The sequence below is a fragment of the Gossypium hirsutum genome, chromosome A10, assembly GCF_007990345.1.
Source record: "Gossypium hirsutum isolate 1008001.06 chromosome A10, Gossypium_hirsutum_v2.1, whole genome shotgun sequence".
Classification (NCBI taxonomy): domain Eukaryota; kingdom Viridiplantae; phylum Streptophyta; class Magnoliopsida; order Malvales; family Malvaceae; genus Gossypium; species Gossypium hirsutum.
Window position 1 is genome coordinate 117,409,280 of NC_053433.1, and position 21,451 is coordinate 117,430,730.

The following is a 21,451-nucleotide window of genomic DNA, read 5'->3' on the forward strand; positions in this document are numbered from 1 at the left end:
CTTTGCCGTTTTACAAGTGTATCCTAGCATAGCAGAATTTTGTTCTCTTATTACAAGTCTTGTCGTTTGTGTAAGAAATGTGTACTATCCATTGATGATATATAACTTAAGCAGTGCAAAACTGTTCATTGATGATATAAAATGCAAGAAGTGTAGACTGTCCGTTGACGATACAAAATGGAAGAAGTGTAAATCATTCATTGGTGATATAAAATGTAAGAAGTATAGACCGTCTATTGACGATATAAAATGGAAGAAGTGTAAAGCATTCATTGGTGATGTAAAAGGTAAGCAATGCATATTGTTCATTAGAAATATCAATGTAAGAAATGTGGACTGTATGTTTGAAATGCATACTCATTGGTAAGATAGAATGTAAGAAATGCATATTATCCATTACATAAGACATGCATAATGTCTATTAAAATGTAAGTAGGGGATTATTCATTGTTATAAATAATGGTGGCGAATGTAGATTTTGACCTTAGTTATTGACAAGTAGCATTGAATAAGTGTTTACAAAAGGATGACGAGTATGGCAACCTGACCAGGTTGTTGACGAGTATAGCAACCTAACTAGGTTGTTGACGGATGTGACGACCTGACCAGTAAACACAATTATGATGGGTGTGGCGACCCAGTTACGTTGTTGACAAGTAAGGTGACTCAACTAGGTTGTTAATGAGTATGGTGACCCAACCAGTAAACACAATAATGACGGGTATGCAACTTGGTAAGTAATAAAGTGACCTTACTCCCAAACGTATAGGAGGAGATTTATGGAAAGTAATAAAGTGACCCCGCTTTCTGATGCATAGGAGGAGACTTATGGAAACCAATAAAGTGACATTTCTCCTAGACACGTGGGGGAGGCTTATTCAATAAGTAAAAAGATGGCCCTGTTCCCAAATTCATAAGGGGAGGCTTATGAAAAACATGGTGGTGCTGCATCCATTCGAAGCGGAAGGCTTATGATAGATCCTGCTCCCAGACACATAGGAGAGACTTATGAGAAAATCATAGGTCGATCGCACTACCGTTGGCTCTTGTAGCCCGGAATTACATGGAGAGTAAGGTCCTCCCGCATCGAATCACAACCATTGGCCAAGTCTACTCGACTTGGATTTAAGTGATGAAAGTGGAGTTACAAATATAATATGTAGAATTTATACATATGACATACATATAAAAAGTGGAGGTGACTACCTGCGGAAGTCCTTCGTGGGTTCCCTTTCTAACAAAAAACACTATATGAACATACATACATGCCGGGGGATATAACCACCTGCAAGATCCCCTCGTGGGCTCTCTTTGTCTCACAATAATCATTATACAAATATACAAACATACAAAGGGGTATAACCACCCATGAGAATCCTTCACAGGCTCTTTTTATCCCACAATATTCATTATACTAATATACAAACATGCAAAGGGGATATAACCATCCGCAAGAAACCTTCGTGGGCTCCTTTTGTCTAACAATGTACAATATACATATACCAACATGCAAAGAGGTATAACCATATGTGGGAACCCTTCATGGGTTCCCTTTTTGAGATTCATATAGGCATTCATATATAAGCATGTATAGACAACCATCCAGGGTGTTAATAGTCCGTGGGATGTACTCGCTTGTGAGTGTGAGAACAGAAATATTTGCCATCTATTTTTCTTATGCCTCTGGATGGATTTTACGAGTAACAATGAGTTTCCTAATCAAGTTATCTCATTTCAGACTTTTTATTAGATCAATTGAAGCAGATTTGCAAGAAGCGCAATAAGCAAAGATGAAATCAAATAGCAGCAAATAGTAAAAGGCTAAAACTAGCAGCAAGTTAGAGGTAACCAATGATAATCTGAATCAGTAGGATTGAAGGAGAAGGGCGTAGACTGAAGGTCGAAACAACAGCAAACTTGTAGAAATTGCAGCAACCTTGAAGGCAATAATTTTGGATGATTCTAACGTTTGATCGACGAGAGGAGCTGCTTAGGGTCGCCAAAATGCATCAAGCTATCTGTGTCGAAATGTCCGTGCATGCCATCCAACCCGCTGTACTAATATGCAAACAAATAAAAGTTTAAAAAAACCTCAAAACTACAAGAATTAAAAGTGCAATTTATCTTAGAAAGGTTAAGGGACCAGGGTTGAAATTTCCCCTCTTTTTTTCTTTTTCACGTCAGCACCGGTCAATTCTTTCCTCCTTCTCTTTCATTCCTTCTGATCTGTTTTCGCGGAGAACTCCTTGAACGCCCGTCGGGATCCTCATCCGCCGGTACCCCCTCTGGCCAAAGCCAGTACACATCGAAAGCAGTCCTCGTCCCCTTTCCATTGTCTAAAAATAAACAAACGGTGAACCTCTGAACAGCTATAGGAAAAAAAATCTAATGACCCTTCTCTATGTTATATCATCAAATCTCAGTTCTCTACGTTTAATTTCGAAATCTCTCTTAAGCCCTTATCTTCTTTCTTCCTCTTCTTACTCACTTCACAGTCGTTCGCTTCCTCCTCTCAAAGTAAAAAGGTCCCCCACCAACTGGAAGAAGGCACAAGCATTGTTTCTCCATAACCCACTCCTCTCAATACTAGAGGAATGCAAATGCTTGCCCCAGCTGAAGGAAATCCAAGCCCAAATGACCATCAAAGGCTTAATGTCAGATTGGTTCTTTTACAGCCGCCTTATAGCCTTTTGCGCCTTGTCAGAACACAAAAATCTTGATCATTGCTTTAAAATTTTGTACAATTTGCAAAACCCAAATGCTTTTTCATGGAATGTTACAATTAGAGGCTGTGCAGAGAGTGAGAACCCCATAGAAGCCATTTTTGTTTATAAGCGAATGCTTAGAAATAATGGGTGTATCAGGCCGGATAATTATACTTACCCTTCTTTGCTGAAAGTATGCGCCTTTTTAATGTTGAAATATTTGGGTTTTGAAATCCTTGGTCATGTTTTGAAATTGGGTTTTGATGCAGATATGTGTTGAATATTGGCAATATCCCACATTAGGAAAAGATAGAAATGGAGGGGGTTTGGTTTGTTATATATAGAACCCCTCCCCCTTTGGTTGTATCATCCCAAAATCTTCTCCTTTGTAATATTTCTAGAGGAAATATTAATTTGGTAGTGTCCGAGGACGTAAGCTAAATTGGCCGAACCTCGTTAAAACTCTGGTATTTTATTTCTTATTTGTTTGCTTTTATTTAATAGCTTTATGTTGGTTATATTTATTTAGTTATTATTGCTATAAATATCTAAGTGAGTTCTGTCTAGTTGTTGGGTTTTAAGCGGGACCATTGTGACCCCTCCAATTTAACTGGGAATTTTCTTAGTATAATTGTTGGCATAATAATTATCTAAATATTTCTGATAATATTGTTATTAATATTATCGTCGCTTCCGCAACAATTGGTATCCGAGCCAAGGTTTTGTAGTATGCTCTGTGTTTGCAGCTTAGTCTGATCTTACACATCAGAAACATTTCCTAAAGCTTGTGGGTATTCTGCATTTGGTGGCTATTAAGTAGAAGCTATGGCAAAAATGACAGAAGAAAAACCATCCATATCAACAACTTCCACTTCGTACATTTTGCCGAGGATTGGAACTGCAAATACGAGATTTGTAGTGGAAATTTTTGATGGAACAGGTCATTTCGGCATGTGGCAAAGTGAGCTTCTAGATGCCCTCTTTCAACAGGGTCTAGATATTGCCATTGAGGAAGAAAAACCAGAAGGGGTTGATGATAAAGAATGGAAGACCATCAACCGATTGGCATGTGGTACAATTCGATCATGTCTTTCCAGAGAGCAGAAGTATGCATTCAGTAAAGAGACTTCTGCAAGTAAATTGTGGAAAGCATTGGAGGAGAAATTTCTGAAGAAGAACAGTCAAAATAAGTTACATATGAAGAAAAGACTGTTTCGTTTCAGTTATGTTCCTGGTACCACGATGAACGAGCACATTACCAATTTTAATCAGCTGGTGGCTGATTTGTTGAATTTGGATGTGACTTTTGAAGACGAAGACTTGGCGTTAATGTTGTTGGGATCGCTTCCTGAGGAGTTTGAGTACCTTGAAACTACTCTACTTCATGGAAAATCGGAAGTAACTTTCAATGAAGTAACTGCTGCATTGTATAGCTATGAACTACGCCGAAAGGATAAGTTGAAAGGTTCAGGTGAAGCAGCAGTGGAAGCATTGGTAACAAGAGGTCGTCAGCAAAGTCAGTCTAAGGGGAAGAGTAGAAAGTCCAAAGGTCGAGCTGTTGCCAAAGATGAATGTTCCTTTTGCAAAGAAAAAGGACATTGGAAGAAAGATTGTCCAAAATTGAAGAAAAAAGGGAAGACTCCGCAAGATGCAAATGTTGCAGAATGCAATAGTGAAGCAGAGTCAGACTTTTCTCTTAGTATGACATCTTCAACATCACATGCAGATGAGTGGATCATGGATTCTGGTTGTTCCTATCATATGTGTCCCATTTGGGAATGGTTTTTTGAATTTCAAAAACTAGATGGAGGGGTTGTTTACATGGGTAATGATAACACATGTAAAATAGCCGGGATAGGTTCAATTAAACTGAGGAGTCATGATGGATCTACTAGAATTTTGCGGGATGTACGATATGTCCCAAAGTTGAAGAAGAATCTCATCTCTTTGGGGTCGTTAGAATCTAAAGGCCTAGTTGTGACAATACGAGATGGAGTTCTTAAAGCAACTTCAGGAGCATTGGTGATGTTGAAAGGCATAAGAAAGAACAATCTGTATTACTACCAAGGTAGTACAGTGGTCGGGACAACAGCAGCAGCAATTACGAGTACCAAGAAGGACGCTGAGGCAACACAGCTGTGGCATATGCGTTTGGGCCATGCTGGTGAAAAATCCTTGCAAACTCTAGCCAAGCAAGGATTATTGAAAGGTACAAAGACTTGCAAACTTGAATTTTGCGAGCATTGTGTTCTGGGAAAACAACGAAGGGTGAAATTTGGCACTGGGATTCACAATACTAAAGGTATTCTGGATTATGTGCATTCTGATGTATGGGGACCGTCCAAGACTCCATCACTTGGAGGAAGACGTTATTTTGTCACCTTTATTGATGATTTTTCCAGACGAGTTTGGGTGTTTCCTATGAAGAACAAAGATGAGGTGCTTGAAGTTTTCCTTAAGTGGAAAACTAAAGTTGAAAATCAGACAGGAAGGAAGATTAAGGTTCTCCGATCAGACAACGGTGGAGAATATAAAAGCGATCCTTTCCTGAAGATATGCCAAGATTGTGGCATAGTAAGGCACTTCACCGTAGGTGGAACACCGCAACAGAATGGGGTGGCAGAGCGTATGAATCGAACGCTTGTGGAGAAAGTTCGATGTATGTTATCTAATGCTGGATTAGATAGAAAGTTTTGGACTGAGGCTGTGACGTACGCTCAACATCTCATCAATCATTTGCCATCATCTGCTATAAATGGCAAGACTCCTTTGGAGAAATGGTATGGAAAACCTGCTACTGATTATGACACCTTGCGCATTTTTGGTTCTATTGCATATTATCATGTGAAAGAATCAAAGTTAGATCCAAGAGCAAAGAAGGCTCTATTCATGGGCTTCAATGCTGGTGTTAAGGGATATCGTTTGTGGTGTCTAGAGGCAAAGAAGACGATAATCAGTAGGGATGTTACCTTTCATGAATCTGCCATGTTGAATAAGGTAAATCCAGAAGGAGTGAGTAGTACTTCGCAGCAGGTGGAGTGTACTCCGCAGCAGGTGGAGTTTGAGCAGAGTGTGGTAATTCCAGCAAAAGGTACCACTAGTGATTCTTCATTGGCAGATGCAGAGTCAGATGAGGAAGAGGTTTCTACCCAAGAACCTCAACAGCAATCAGAGCCAATTGCAGTCAGAAGGCAGAGACGAGAAATTCAGAAACCTGCTCGTTTCACTGACATGGTAGCTTATGCACTTCCAGTTGTTGATAATATTCCATCCACTTACACCGAAGCCATTCAGAGTTTAGAGAATTATAGATGGTTAGGTGCAATGGAAGAGGAGATGCAATCTCTAGAGAAAAACAAGATGTGGAAGCTGGCACAACTACCAAAAGGGAAGAAGGCGATTGGTTGCAAAATTTGAAGACACTATTGAAGTTTGTGTTATGAGAAGATGTTCGAAGATGTGGAATATCGCCAAGGTGGAGATTTGTTGAATATTGGCAATATCCCACATTAGGAAAAGATAGAAATGGAGGGGGTTTGGTTTGTTATATATAGAACCCCTCCCCCTTTGGTTGTATCATCCCAAAATCTTCTCCTTTGTAATATTTCTAGAGGAAATATTAATTTGGTAGTGTCCGAGGACGTAAGCTAAATTGGCCGAACCTCGTTAAAACTCTGGTATTTTATTTCTTATTTGTTTGCTTTTATTTAATAGCTTTATGTTGGTTATATTTATTTAGTTATTATTGCTATAAATATCTAAGTGAGTTCTGTCTAGTTGTTGGGTTTTAAGCGGGACCATTGTGACCCCTCCAATTTAACTGGGAATTTTCTTAGTATAATTGTTGGCATAATAATTATCTAAATATTTCTGATAATATTGTTATTAATATTATCGTCGCTTCCGCAACAATATGTACGTTCACAATGGGGTGATTCACTTTTTGGTTTCATCCGGGGAATTAGAGTTGGCAGGTAAGGTGTTTGATGAAAGTTGTGTGAGAGATTTGGTTTCTTGGAATTCTTTGATTAATGGCTATATTAGGAGTGGGAGAGCGAAGGAAGCTATAGGACTTTATAGGAAAATGCAAGAGGAGGGAGTTGAGCCGGATGCGGTAACAATGATTGGGATAGTTTCTTCTTGTGCACAGTTGGAAGATTTGAAACTCGGGAGAGATTTTCATAAGTATATTGAAGATCATGGATTGAATTTAACAATTCCATTGTCTAATGCACTCATGGACATGTACGTTAAGTGTGGGAATCTTGAGAGCGCACAAAGGATATTTGATGACATGGAGAAGAAAACAATTGTTTCTTGTACTACAATGATTGTTGGATATACTAGATTGGGGCTTTTGGATGCTGCTCGGAAGCTTTTTGATGAGATGCCTGAGAAGGATGTTGTACCATGGAATGCAATAATCGGGGGTTGTGTTCAAGCCAAATGTAGTAAGGAAGCTTTTACTTTGTTTCATGAAATGCAGGATGCTGGTATAGATCCTGATGAGGTCACCATGGTTTCTTGTTTATCTGCATGCTCTCAACTTGGAGCCCTTGATGTCGGAATTTGGATTCATCATTATATTGAAAAACACAAACTTCATTTAAATGTTGTGTTGGGGACTGCTTTAATTGACATGTATGCTAAGTGTGGGAACATCACAAAGGCTCTTCAGGTTTTCCATGAAATGCCATCTAGAAATTCTTTGACTTGGACATCAATAATTGGAGGTTTGGCTCTTCATGGAAATGCACATGATGCCCTATCTTATTTCTCAGAGATGGTTAAAGTTGGGTTAAGGCCAGATGAGGTGACCTTTCTTGGGGTTTTGTCAGCTTGTTCTCATGGTGGGTTGGTGGAGGAAGGTCGTAAATATTTCACCCAGATGACGTCCAAGTTCAGTCTGTCCCCTCAGCTTAAGCACTATTCGTGTATGGTGGACCTTCTTGGTAGGGCTGGGCTTTTAGATGAAGCTGAAGAGCTTGTCAAGAGCATGGCAGTTGAGCCTGATGCAGTCGTGTGGGGAGCATTGTTCTTTGCGTGTCGAATGCATGGAAATTTTGAGATGGGAGAAAGAGCTGCTTTAAAACTTCTAGAACTGGACCCTCATGATAGTGGGATTTATGTACTGCTTGCCAATATGTATGGTGATGCAAATATGTGGGAGGAAGCAGGAAAAGTTAGGAAGATGATGAGAGAGAGAGGAGTAGAGAAGATCCCTGGTTGTAGCTCAATTGAGGTCAACGGCACTGTTTATGAGTTCATTGTTAGAGATAAGTCTCACCCTGAATCTGAAAAGATATACGGTTGCTTAATTCAGCTAACACGACAATCGGGTTTTGCTGAATTTACGTACGGTCTCTCTGAGCTTGAAACCCATGGGGTATGATGGTCAGAGCAGCTTTTCTTGTCTTCAAGATGGTTCCATTTATTCAATCTTTCCAATAATTTGTTCAAATTGGATGAAACCTGATCAGATAATCTTTCTGAATTGAAGTGGATTAGTTTGTTCAAATTGGGATGAAGCATAATCTATCTAAATTGCAGGGGATGAAACCTGACCAGATAATCTTTCTAAATTGAAGTTTTGGTGTATAAACGCTTGCAGGCTTCGAACCTTACCTGGATAGGCCTTCAGGATATTTCCTGTGGTGGCCATAGAAGTTTGGTATCTGTTGGGGTGCTGCAATTTTTTTCCAGCATTGGTCTTGAACTGTGCAAAAGACATTAATAGAGTCTGCAATCTGCATGCTGTAATGGGGGAAGAGGCAATCGGTCGACTAAAGACATTAATAGAGTCTGCAATCTGCATGCTGTAATGGGGAAGCGGCAATCGGTCTACTGCTGAAGCAGTTGCTGTAGCATTATTGTTGTTGACAATTTTCACTAAAATTTGTCAACTTAACATATTTATTGCATCATATGAGAGCAGCAGGGGCGGAGCCAAAAAAATGTCGGGAAGGGAATTAAGTTGTATTGTTTTTTTGGTGACAGAAAAAGTACTTAAACTAACTACAGAATCTAAATCATCCCCCCAACGGGGAGACCTCAAACAAGCGTAAATCGTTTGTTCTATAATGATCTAATTTGATCAGGCTAGCTATCAGCATCCTAGTTATCCCATCTAGTGATGTGTCGAATGCGCCAGTGCCCCAATCTGCAACAGCAGCTGATGAATTCTCTCAAAGCAGACTTAAAACCATTTGGAGGCCTCTTTTGAATAGCTTTAGTCGCCTTAGGATTATCAGTTTGAATTAAGATGCTATCGTAGCTTCGATCAACTTAAAAGAATCAAATCATACAAGATGCATCACAACTCAGCAATGAAAACTGAGTAATTTCTTAAATATTTTTATATTTTGATATTTTGATAAGAGTTAAAATGCAATATCTTTATATTTTCTTAAAGGATTGAATTAAAAATTTATCATTATTAGAGGACTAAAGTGTAATTTTATCATTGTTAATTTAAATAATAAAAAATATAATTTTCAATTTTTGGGATGGATTACTTGTTAAGTTGACAAAATGTTATCGATGTTATATTTGGACTGAAAATTTTAAATTGAAGACTTAATTTTTACTTTTTTTTAGTGTAGGGACTAAATCTCAAATATTATCAAAGTACAGGCACTAGTAACAGATTTTAATCTAAAATTTAACACCGTCACCGGTTCGTAAAACTCTCCCCCCTCAGTTCACTTATCTAGTTTTCTTTGCAACAGTAAAATCCCAATTGAAAACTTTAAAGAATCCACGCGCCACTATCTCTGATCTCACTCTCCGCCCATGGCGACCATTCCGATGACAAATTCTCAATCCACCGCTGGCAGTGGACCCCAATCACAACCCCCAATAACCAACCCTGCTTTCCGTACATTCCTCTCACGACTGACGTCTTCGATCCGTCAGGGATTCTCCCAGCGTCGGCCATGGTACGAACTCATCGATCGGACTGCCATGGCCCGTCCCGACAATTTAACGGATGCTTATTCTCGGATCCGTAAAAACTTTTCCTATTTCAAAGTAAATTACATTACTCTACTTGCACTTGTACTCGCTTTCTCGCTTTTGTCTCATCCATTTTCCCTCCTCGTTCTCCTCGGCCTCCTCGCCGCTTGGCTCTTCTTATACTTGTTCCGACCGTCGGATCAACCTCTCGTAATCTTCGGCCGTACATTCTCCGATCGTGAGACGCTTGGCATCTTGGTGGTGCTGACGGTATTCATCGTGTTCTTAACCAGCATTGGCTCGCTCTTGATCTCCGCCATTTTGATTGGAGTTGCCATTGTTTGTATACACGGTGCGTTTAGGGTTCCGGAGGACTTGTTTTTAGACGATCAGGATCCTGCAAACTCCGGATTCCTCTCCTTCCTCGGCAACGCGGCCTCTTCCGCTGCCATTGCGGCTGCCCCTGCTGTTGCCTCACGTGTGTGAACAACAGGTTTTTTCAAGCTGCACGAGCGTATGCGTTTCACCTTCGTTTTTGGTAAATCAAAATTTGATTTACTGTTTTCATGGTTGATTAAAATATTCTGTTGCAGCTTTGCTCTTGTTTGTATTTAGACTTGGATATGAACTTGGATTAAGAGATAGATCTTATTGCCTATTGATTTCGATGTTGTATTATTTTCTTCTTGAAATTTTGATGTCATTAGATTTAGTTTTAACTGTTTATTTCTTTATCTGTTTATGATGGAATTTTTATGCTATTGGTTTTCAAGTTAGTGATAAGAATTTAGGAGGTTTTAGAGGGAATTATCAGTCCCATAATTTATGAAGATTTAAAGAAGATTTAAAGGTTTAGGGAAAGGTTTATGCTTGCTAACTGTTGTAATTGGAATGGAGAATGATATGAAGGTTTTGTTTATTAATTTATGAAGATTTAAAGAATATTTAAAGGTTTAGAGAAAGGTTTATGCTTGCTAACTGTTGTAATTGGAATGGAGAATGATATGAAGGTTTTGTTTATTAATTGTTACATGTTAGTGAAAGTGAGGGTTTTCGGAAGTTGGAACAATGTGGCTCTAAGCTGACGTTCTAAAACAAGTTTTGTTTTTCATTCGTTTCAAATGCATTGGCTAAGGTTCAAGCTAATTACTGCTTAAAGATTGGAGTATGGTATATCGATGTTTAGTGTAGTCGGGCATTCAATACCTTAGTTCATTGATATCATTTTAAGAATCATTTCAAATGCATTGGCTAAGGTTCAAGCTAGTTACTGCTTAAAGATTGGATTATGGTATATCAATGTTTAGTGTAGTCGGGGCATTGGGCATTCAATAGCTTAGTTATTGACATCATTGTAAGAATCATTTCAAATGCATTGGATAAGGTTCAAGCTAGTTATATAGCTTGACTTATAGCTGTCCTTGCTGCTTAAAGATTGGATTATGGTATATCAATGTTTAGCTTAGTCGGGCATTCAATAGCTTAGTTCATTGACATCATAGTAAGATTCATTTCAAATGCATCAGCTAAGGTTCAAGCTAGTTATATAGCTTGACCTGTAGCTGGCCTTACTGCCTAAAGAGTGGATCATGGTATATTGATGTTTAGCTTAGTTGGGCATTCAATACCTTATATCATTGACATCATGGTAAGAATCATTTCTTGACCTGTAGCCGTCCTTACTGCTTAAAGATTGGATTGAGATCTATCGATGTTTAGCTTACTAAAATGTTGGCATTTAATATCTTACTTCATTGATATCATGGTTAGAATCATTTTAACTTCAACAATTAGGTGATTCTGTTTGGTCCACTGCTGTACCTTCTGCTATTTGATTGAGAAGAATTACCGTAGACATGTACAAGGAATATATTTACGTGGAATTTGAGTTAAAATATTCATCTATGTTTGCTAAAAGTTTCTTGAGGTAATTCTTTTGAGGTATGTAAGTCTCTTGTTTAAATATGTGGTATATGTAGTATAGCAGTGTTGATTCAAAATTTATTTTTACATTTTGGTCATTGAGGTTGCTTGGGAGATTATGCAGTAGGGATAAGAGCAATAGTTTGCTTACACACTAGCTTAATTATTTTCAATATAATAACTTTCACGTCATGTCCACACTCTAATATGTTGTTGTACACACACACACATTGTTAGAACTTTTAGCTTCTCAGAAGCGTGGCCTATCAAATGTTCCCGTTTGTTTATGTTCATCACCTAATATGAGACTGAAAGCATGCATTAATGATTGATGCAACTTTTAACCTCATCTTAATTATACCATCTGTAGCCCTATAAAGTCTTAACAATTACATCATTTATTGCCAAGATAATATGTTCATTAACTGCGAAAGGCCTTTTTGTTTTACCTTTTGCCATCTATATGCATGGTGCTCAAGTGATTGTGCATTAAAGCATATTTTGTATGCCATTTTTACATATTTATGCAGCCTCCTTTACCTCCGATGACCATTATCTGCTGCTGGTCATAAAGTTTAAGCCAAATAAGCATCTTTAGTTCTGCCAATATGTTCTTTTGCATCAACTGTTGGTTCTTTGTAGTATGATAGGCTAGGCTTGGGATCTATGTATAGTGAAGCAAAGTTAGAGATGGTATCTTCTAAATGCTCTATGTGATCTTATTACTAGTGGGGACAGTTGAATTCATTTCCTTGGTTCATGCTTTGTGTACTTGAATGATCCTATTATCTATAAACTTGTGAGTTTTATAGTTTTCGATTGAGGTTCAAAAGAAATAGGATTCACTTTCTTCTGTGTATTACCGAACTCTCTAGTACCTTGAGCATTGTAATGACTGATTCGGACATAGATATTTATGTTTGTACTCAATGCTACAAAAATGGAAATGAGAGCAGAGAACCGTTGTTTTCGATTCTTGTACCCTGAAAATGGAAGGATGGAAACCACAGATAATTAGGAATATTGAGTGAACTGAGTTGCTTGATGTTCAAGTGTTGCCAATATCTTGGATAAATGATGCCACCGACATAAAAGAGCAATGGTTAAGGCTCTAACCTGGATTTGAATCCTAGTGATGCAATTCTCTTCTTAATTTGTCATGTACGCATATATTTACCTTAGATAAATGATTGTGGAGGCAAAGAAGAGAGTTCCGTGGTTGAACAGGGACTACATCAAATCGAATGTCTACACACTTCTCAACTTTCAAATGGGCATCGCTTTGGTTTTAGAATCGGACCGGTTTGAGATTCGATTGAGGTATTGATTTGTAATAAGAGGTTGGAATGGTTGACTTACGAATTGAAGGTTGAATCGGGTTAAAAAATTAATGGTTGAATAAATTTTCTTTAATTTGTTAAAATTTTTTAAATAATTATTTTTTTGATAATTTATTAATTGAACCAGATAAACTATTTGGACTAGCAACCGATGGTTGATTGTTTCAATCGATTTGGTTCCAAAAACCTTGAGGTATAAGATTATTTCCCGTTCATTTCATTTAATGCACTATTAATTAGAAGTAAAACTCGATTTTTTTGAGAAAACTCGATTTTTTTGAGTAAACTCGAATAAGTAATTCAAGTATTAAGTTTGAGTTGAGATGAATTTTACAATTTGAATAATTCAAAAAATTCAAAAAATAAATTAGTGTAAATACTCTTTTGGTTTCTATCAATTTTGAAAATAAACGAATTGGTTTCTCTCAACAAAAATTACAAAAAAAAATCAAAATAATTTTTAAAAATTCAAAATATTTATAAAAATTTCAAATTTATATTTTTAAAAAAAATTATAAATTTTTTAAAAAAAATTAAAGAATGAATAAATAAAGTTAAAAATTTTAAAATTTTCTAAATCAATAATTTTGGGACTTAAATAAGTTAATTAACTATTCAAGTTTATCATACTAAATAGTTATTTATTTATTTATTTTGCTTTGAAAATATTTTTAAATATATATGGTTTCAAATTTATGTGTTCTAAGATGAAATTAATTCTGTTGTAACAATATTTTAATTTAACATGTTTAATTTTTTAATTTAATTCGAATAATTTTACTCAATCCGACTCTACATGAATTTCATTTCACTCAACTCAATTTAAAAAAATTTTAAATCAAATTAGGATGATAAAATAGGACTAGTCAACTCAATTAACCCGAAATTTTTTCACTAAATTCTATTCGATTCGATCAAATACTCATCTCTACCATTAATGAATGTATTGAAAGTTAACAAACATTTAAATTAGAATAAGTAGAGATATTTGCATATTTAATCAATATTATTGAAATCAAATCATATCATTGGATTGAAAATATATTCATATATTCAAAATCGATAAAAAATGAAAATTTTTTAAAAAATTATTGATTCAATTGAAGCGATTTATAAATTTTTGTGGAACTAGTAAAATGGAGTATGGACCACTTATCCAAAAAATGTGGCTGAAAGATTTTGCATGTGTTGCTTCCATAAGCAGAGATAATGAATCCCTTTGTCCGTTTATCATTAATAAAAGAAGGAACCCTTTTCTTCCTAATAAACCCCCCCCCCATTTTGTCTAAATTTCCAGATTTCACAAAATCACATCTCCATCTTTACCTTTTAGCACCAAACCCCAAAATACCAGGTCGTCGGGGTACTATCGTCATTCTTTCATAAAAAGGCTGACCCATATTTTGTAACTTTCTGCATGTGATATAGTAATGGCTAAATAGTTTAATAAGTTTACGTTTTGGTCATTCAACTTCAAAAAGTTATAAAATTATTATTGAACTATTTGAAAGTTTTTATTGAAGTCATTAGGTTGTTAAAATCGTTTTTATATGGTCTTCTCTGTTTATATTGCTTGCACCAATTGAAAGCTCTTCTCCCCTTTTGTTCTACAGTTCAATTTTTTTTATGGAATTGTTTTTGTATATTATGAATCCATGAACCAAAACCCATATAGCTTTCTTCTCTGATCTTGGATTTAAGGTATGCTCTTCTATTCGTCAATCAGTACTGATTGAATTCATCGTTTGGAGTTAGATGGCCAGATATTTATTTTTTTAAAATAAAAACTTAACAACTCAGTGACTTAAATAAATTTTTTAAAAATAATTCAGTGACTTAAATAAAAACTTTCGAATAGTTCAATGGCCATTTTGTAACTTTTTAAAGTTGAAAGACCAAAACATAAATTTACTAATAGTTTGATGACTTTGAATGTAGTTTACCCAATCTTTAAACCTTTTAGCACCAAACCCCAAAAAACCAGGTCTGGGTATTCTGGTCATTCATTTGTAAAAATGCTGACCAATATTTTGTAGCTTTGTGCATGTAAGATTGTAATGGGTAAATTTTAGTTAAATCACTCAACTATTCAAAAATTTTTATTTATATTTTTTGACTATTAAAATCGTTGTCTGCATCAATTAGAAGTTCTTCTTCCCCTTTTATTCTACAATTTATGAAACAATTACGAACATCAAGAATCTGTGAGCCAAAATCAAAACAGCTTCTTCTCTGATCTTCGACTTTAATCGTCAGATCGATTTGGATTTAAGGTATATACTTTTACTCATCGATGGGTACTGATCCATCGTATCGTTCATTAAATCATCCATTGGAGCTCGCTAGCTGAATTTTAAAAAAAGCGCATAACAACCCAGTAACTTAAATAAAAACTTTTGAATAGTTTAATAACTATTTTATAATTTTTTAAAGTTAAGTGACCAAAAAGTAAATTTATTAATAGTTTAATAACCTTGGATGTAATTTACCCAATATAATATATATTATAATAATCCACAGCACATGTGTACAGTAGGACCCATTTGAAAGAAAAGCTAGCCGTTGAAGAGGAGAGAAGGACCCATTTTGATAGAAAAGCTAGCCGTTAAAGGGAAGCGGCCACAACCAAAGAGCAATGACAGAGAACACCCCCCACCCCATCTTGGATCCATGAAGATAATCAATTTAGTCAAAGCTCAGCTAAAAAAATCATTGAAAAATGGTGAAAAATTATACAAAACTAGCCGTTAATCCACCTGACTTAATTTGTCTCCTATTTATTTATTTTTTTATATTATTTTCTTTTCCTTTATGTTCACTTTCATCCTACAAAAAACCCTCATTCCTTCCTCCATTGTTAACCATTTCCTTTCCTTCCTTCTTTAATGGCTATCCATCAACAAAATTTTGGGTTTTTCATTTCACATATTACCCATTTTTTCTTATTTCTTCACCTATTCATTTACTTCTTCATTTCACCAGTTTCAAGTCAAGCATGGGATGGTATCATTGTAACATCATCCAATTTCCAAGCACTTCAAGCAGTCAAACAAGAATTGATTGATCCAAAAGGGTTCTTAAGAAGCTGGAATGACACGGGTTACGGCGCTTGTTCCGGCAGGTGGCTCGGTATCAAATGTGCAAAAGGTCAAGTCATTGTAATCCAGCTTCCATGGAAAGGCTTAAGTGGTAGAATCAGTAATAAAATTGGTCAACTTCAAGCTCTTCGTAAGCTTAGTTTACATGATAATTTTATTACTGGCTCTATTCCTTCTACTTTAGGCATTTTACCTGATCTTAGAGGAGTTCAATTATTCAATAACAAGCTTACAGGTTCTGTCCCTGCTTCATTAGGTTCATGTCCTTCGCTTCAAACACTTGATTTAAGTAACAATTTACTCACAGGGACAATCCCGGAGAGTCTTGTGAACTCTAGCAAGCTTATTAGGCTTAATCTTAGCTTCAATTCGATTTCGGGTTTCATTCCTGTTAGTTTCACTCATTCTAATTCTCTTACTTTTCTTGCATTACAACATAATAACCTGTCTGGTTCCATACCAGATTCTTGGGGTTCAACTGGTGAGAATAAACTACAGTACTTCACACTTGACCATAATCACCTGTCTGGTACTATACCTGTTTCTTTAAGTAAGTTAAGTGAGCTTCAAGAGGTTTCTTTTAGCCATAATTTGATTACTGGGTCAATACCAAATGATATAGGTAAGGTTACCATGGTTAGGAAACTTGATTTTTCTTACAATGCCGTTAATGGTAACTTGCCTGTTAGTCTGTTCTCCAATATGTCTTCTCTTGTAATGTTGAACCTGAAAAGAAACAAGTTAAGTGGTACAATTCCAGACAGTGTAGGGAACATTTCTAGTTTGGTTCAACTTGATTTGTCTGAGAATGAACTCAGTGGACAAATCCCATTTTCACTCACAAACCTGTCTGGTCTTAGTTCTTTAAATGTTTCATATAACAACTTGTCTGGTCTTGTTCCGGTTTTACTCTCCCAAAAGTTCAATTCAAGCTCATTTGTTGGTAACATTCAGTTATGTGGATATACTGGTTCAACACCATGTCTTTCTCCAAACCCACCTTCATCAGGACATAAACATACATCAGGACATAACCATAGGAAACTTAGTACCAAAGACATAATCCTAATAGCTGCTGGTGCTCTTCTTATAGTTCTGTTTATTCTTTGTTGCATTTTGATAACTTGTTTGGTCAGAAAAAAGACAACATCAAAACAAGGTCAAACAACAACAAGAAGTGGTCTTAAGGGAACTTCACCCCCTGTTGGTGTTGATGTTGAAAGTGGTGAAAATGGAGGTAAATTAGTCCATTTTGATGGTCCCATGGTGTTTAGTGCTGATGATTTACTATGTGCAACAGCTGAGATTATGGGGAAAAGTACTTATGGAACTGTTTATAAAGCTACATTAGAAGATGGGAGTCAAGTGGCAGTGAAAAGACTTCGAGAAAAGATCATGAAAACTCCGAGAGAATTCGAAAACGAGGTCACCGCACTTGGCAAAATCCGGCATCCGAATCTACTAGCTTTGAGAGCTTATTACTTAGGACCTAAAGGTGAAAAGCTTCTTGTTTTTGATTACATGCCTAAAGGGAGTCTTTCAACTTTCTTGCATGGTAAGTAAACTTCAAAGTTCAAACTAGAACTGTTTTGTTCGGATTTCGGTTTTCATCTGGCTAATACCGTGTTCTTGCAGCTCGAGGGCCTGAAATGCCTATTGCTTGGCCAACAAGGATGAGGATCGTGAAAGGGATTACTCGAGGTCTTCTACACCTTCATACACGAGAGAACATTATACACGGAAACCTTACATCGAGCAATGTGTTACTAGACGACGATACACAAGCTAAAATAACCGATTTCGGCCTCTCGCGTCTAATGACAGCGGCTGCGAATGCAAACATTGTTGCAACAGCTGGTGCATTAGGCTATAGAGCACCCGAGTTTTCGAAGCTCAAGAAAGCAAACACGAAAACTGATGTGTATAGCATTGGAGTTATCATATTGGAACTCCTAACAGGGAAATCTCCAGGAGAAGGTATGAACGGTATGGATTTGCCGCAATGGGTTGCTTCTATAGTGAAAGAAGAGTGGACTAATGAAGTATTCGATCTTGAGCTGATGAAGGATGCATCTTCCATTAGTGATGAGTTGTTAAACACTTTGAAGCTGGCTTTACATTGTGTCGATCCATCACCGTCGGCAAGGCCGGAAGTTCAACAGGTTCTTCAGCAACTAGAAGAGATTAGAGCAGATACACCACCTAGTTCTACACCGTCATGATATATGGTTTATATGCTATAGGCAATAGAGTATAAATTCTTTCATTCTTACAATATAATCTTAAAGTTCATAATAAATTTTGTGTAACACCAATTTGATTGATTCAGTATGTTTCAATTCTTTCATTCTTACAATATAATCTTAAAGTTCATAATAAATTTTGTGTAACACCAATTTGAATTTGTAATTATGACTATGTTTCAATTGATCCAAGATGTTGTCTTGAATTGTTGTGATATTGTTTATACCGAAAAGTTACAGAATGATCATCTAACTATTTAATTTTGACTTTTCTGACATAATAGCAATTTTAACCCTCAACATTATACATTATGTCAATTTAGTCCCTCAAAATTTATACATTGTGTAATTTGTTTTTATTTTTTGGGTTACAATTTTGCTTTTCTTTGTGATCCTTTCACTTAAAAAGCTTAAAAAACAAATGTATCAACTAAATTTCATATTTTGTTGCAAAGAAAAGCAAAAAGGGTAAAAGAAAGGGACCAAATTACACAATGTGTAAATGTTGAAGGTTAATTTTTTTAGAATCATGACTTAATTGACATAATTTATAAATATTGAGAGTTAAAGTTGCTATTATGCCAATTTTAAAAGCTATCATTGTTACCTAGCTGACCAAAAAAGACAAAATTGAATAATTGAGTGACAATTTTGTAACTTTTCATTGTTAAGTAATCAAAAAAGAAATTTATTAATAATTGGGTGACTACTATTGTAGTTTACCCTTTTGTTTAATAGTTTGTTTCATTACATCCACTGGCAAGAACTTAACTTATTCTAGCAATCATGGCTGTTTTTTGTTTCCGTTCAGACAAGTCCAAAAGAGTTGGCGTAAATACTTGAATGAAGTTGATGTTGAGCCCAAACACTAATGATTTGGACCGTAAATGATTCATCAATGCTCACTAATTTAGTCGAGTTTGATTAAAAAAATTTGAAATTAAATACGATAATTATAAATTTGAATTTAAGTTTTGTAATATTCAATTCGAATGGCTTGCAAGTTTAATCGTATTTCATATTTTAATATATTTTTATCTTTGTTATATAAAGAGTTTAAGTATGAACGAGTTTAATTGAGTATGAGTTCAAGCTTGAATATAAAAATTAATAAACAAGAATAATCATACTTGAGCTCAAACTTAAAAGTTAATATTTGATCGAACTCGAGTAAAATATCGAACCTTAAATTTTGAGTCGAATTCAAACTCGAACTTCCCACTATTCATATTTGACTCAAATACACGCAGAATGCATATTGAAATTTCTGATTCTCTTTCTTTATTTACTATAAATGGAATTGTTGATTCAACAAGTCTCCCCTTTTGGTATCAATGTGAATTGCATATTAAGAGTCGGAGAGTTGAATTGTATTCGTTTTTACTGTTAAAAACTAGTCTTTTTATTAAAATTTTTATCTATTTTTACTGTTGAAAACTAGTCTTTGTATATCGACATGAGATATATGTGGCAATCATGGTACAAATAAATGAACTTTTTAACATAAAAAAACCAATTTACTTTTTGATTTAATATATATGAACTAATTTACCCTTAGTTATAACCACAAGAAAAAGACCAAAAATATTCGCTGAAAATTTGAATGATTTAACTCCCAAATAGCAATTTTCCCTTTCACTATCCGTCGTCGTCTTTAGATTGATTTTTGTTAAAATCTACTATTAGTCCTTGTACTAAACAAAACTTGTGAATTTAATCCCTGTGCTTTTAAAAATTTAAAATTTCAGTCATCATCAAACAATAATTGTTAAATTCATTAAGTAAAATTATGTTATTTCCAAAATCTGATGTACTGAACATATTTTCATACGTGTAGTCATGTCAGCTTATTATTTTCACATATTACTCATTAAAAATCTAGTTAATGGATTATCGATTATCATTTATGTTAAAATTAAAATTTTAAAATTCGAAAAATATAGGGACTTCGAATGATCCAATTAGAGAAAATAAACTAAATTTACAACAATACGCATAGTACAAAACTAGTAATTGAATTTAACAAAGTGAATTTGACTGCTGCTGTTTGGGACAATACTAAAATTCTAAAATTTGAAAAGTACATGGACTAAATCCACAACTTTTGCAACGAATAAGGACTAATAGCAGAATTTAACCATCTAACTTTTGGGACAATAAGAAATCTCTAGGTAACTTTTCTTATTACAGAATATGCCTGAAAATGATGGAATTAAACATTCTATAATTTACCTTCAAAACAACAACATTCTATAATTTTTTTGCCACAAGAAATTCAATAATTTCAAACCCACCTATAACTACCACTGAAAGTCAATTTGGGGGAAAAAAAACAATGGAAAATAAAGAAAGAAGTTCTTTCTTTTAGGGTAATAAACAAAGAAAAAGTTGATGAAAGGCAAAGCAAGAAGCTTTGACAAGGAAACTTCAGTTTCTGTTTTTCTATCAATTTTTCCCCTTTTAAGACCCTTTATCATTACTGATCACAACCTTTTCTATTGGTCTAATTTTAATTTTGGTCCCTCTAATATGTTCAGCTACAACGAACCATTTGGACGAGCTAAGCTAAGTCTGAATAGAAAATTAAGCCTCAGCTCAATTCATGAACATCTCTAATGATGAGTTAATCATTTTAACTATTTTGATTGACAAATGACATTACGCCAAATCATAACATAAGGATTAAATCCCAAATTTGTGTATAGTAGAAGGATCAAAATAAAAAAAATTCCCTTTCATAATTACCCATTTTCTTATTTCTTTATCCTCAAAAGGATTATGAAAAGTCAGCAACAAACTTTTACCAACTTTGTTAATTGTTCCTTCAAAATATGTTGTTCACCTATCTAATCTTAATCCTAACCCTCTTTCCTTTATTGTCATGCTTCTATTAAAAGAGACTAACCGTTGTCACTCAAATATAATGACTTTTCCTTTTGGTCCTTGCCATTGAACAAAAATTTTATAACCAAGTCCTTAAGGCTAAATCATTTTTTCTTGTTTTCCAAGATTAATTTTTTTTCTCTCTTAATATTTATATAGCCAATAGCTTAGGGGGCCTTCATCTTTAACTAATTTATAGCATAGACCAATAGCTTGTTTCAAACAAACCCTAATCATTACATGAGCAAAGAAATTTGTAACTAATAATAATAAAACTTTGTTTTCTTTTATGTTGTCTATAGAAC

The 21,451-nt window shown here is 35.3% G+C and overlaps 2 protein-coding genes and 1 pseudogene across 3 annotated transcripts; all 3 read left to right on the forward strand.

Moving 5' to 3' along the window:
- Window positions 1-442: 442 nt before the first annotated feature.
- Window positions 443-8,139, forward strand: LOC107939395 (pentatricopeptide repeat-containing protein At2g22410, mitochondrial-like; annotated as a pseudogene).
- A 1,240-nt stretch (window positions 8,140-9,379) lies between these two features.
- Window positions 9,380-10,378, forward strand: LOC107939380 (PRA1 family protein B3). Its single transcript, XM_016872709.2, has one exon. The coding sequence runs from the start codon at window positions 9,498-9,500 to the stop codon at window positions 10,143-10,145; it is 648 nt and encodes a 215-aa protein (XP_016728198.1). The 5' UTR covers window positions 9,380-9,497; the 3' UTR covers window positions 10,146-10,378.
- A 5,143-nt stretch (window positions 10,379-15,521) lies between these two features.
- Window positions 15,522-18,455, forward strand: LOC107931834 (probable leucine-rich repeat receptor-like protein kinase IMK3). 2 transcript variants are annotated; one of them, XM_041078400.1, is made up of 3 exons: window positions 15,550-17,257; window positions 17,321-17,575; window positions 17,656-18,455. In XM_041078400.1, exons 1-3 carry the CDS (start codon window positions 15,808-15,810, stop codon window positions 18,240-18,242), a joined length of 2,292 nt encoding a protein of 763 aa, XP_040934334.1. In that variant the 5' UTR covers window positions 15,550-15,807; the 3' UTR covers window positions 18,243-18,455. The 2 variants fall into 2 exon arrangements, with proteins under 2 accessions (XP_040934333.1, XP_040934334.1); XM_041078399.1 differs by having other exon boundaries at window positions 15,522-17,575.
- The last annotated feature ends 2,996 nt before the right edge of the window (window positions 18,456-21,451 follow it).

Coding starts and splice junctions, on each gene's coding strand:
- LOC107939380 (XM_016872709.2), top strand. CDS start 9,498: ATGGCGACCATTCCGATGACAAATTCTCAATCCACCGCTGGCAGTGGA.
- LOC107931834 (XM_041078399.1), top strand. CDS start 15,808: ATGGCTATCCATCAACAAAATTTTGGGTTTTTCATTTCACATATTACC. Junction 17,576..17,655: donor TCTTTCAACTTTCTTGCATG/GTAAGTAAACTT, acceptor GTGTTCTTGCAG/CTCGAGGGCCTGAAATGCCT.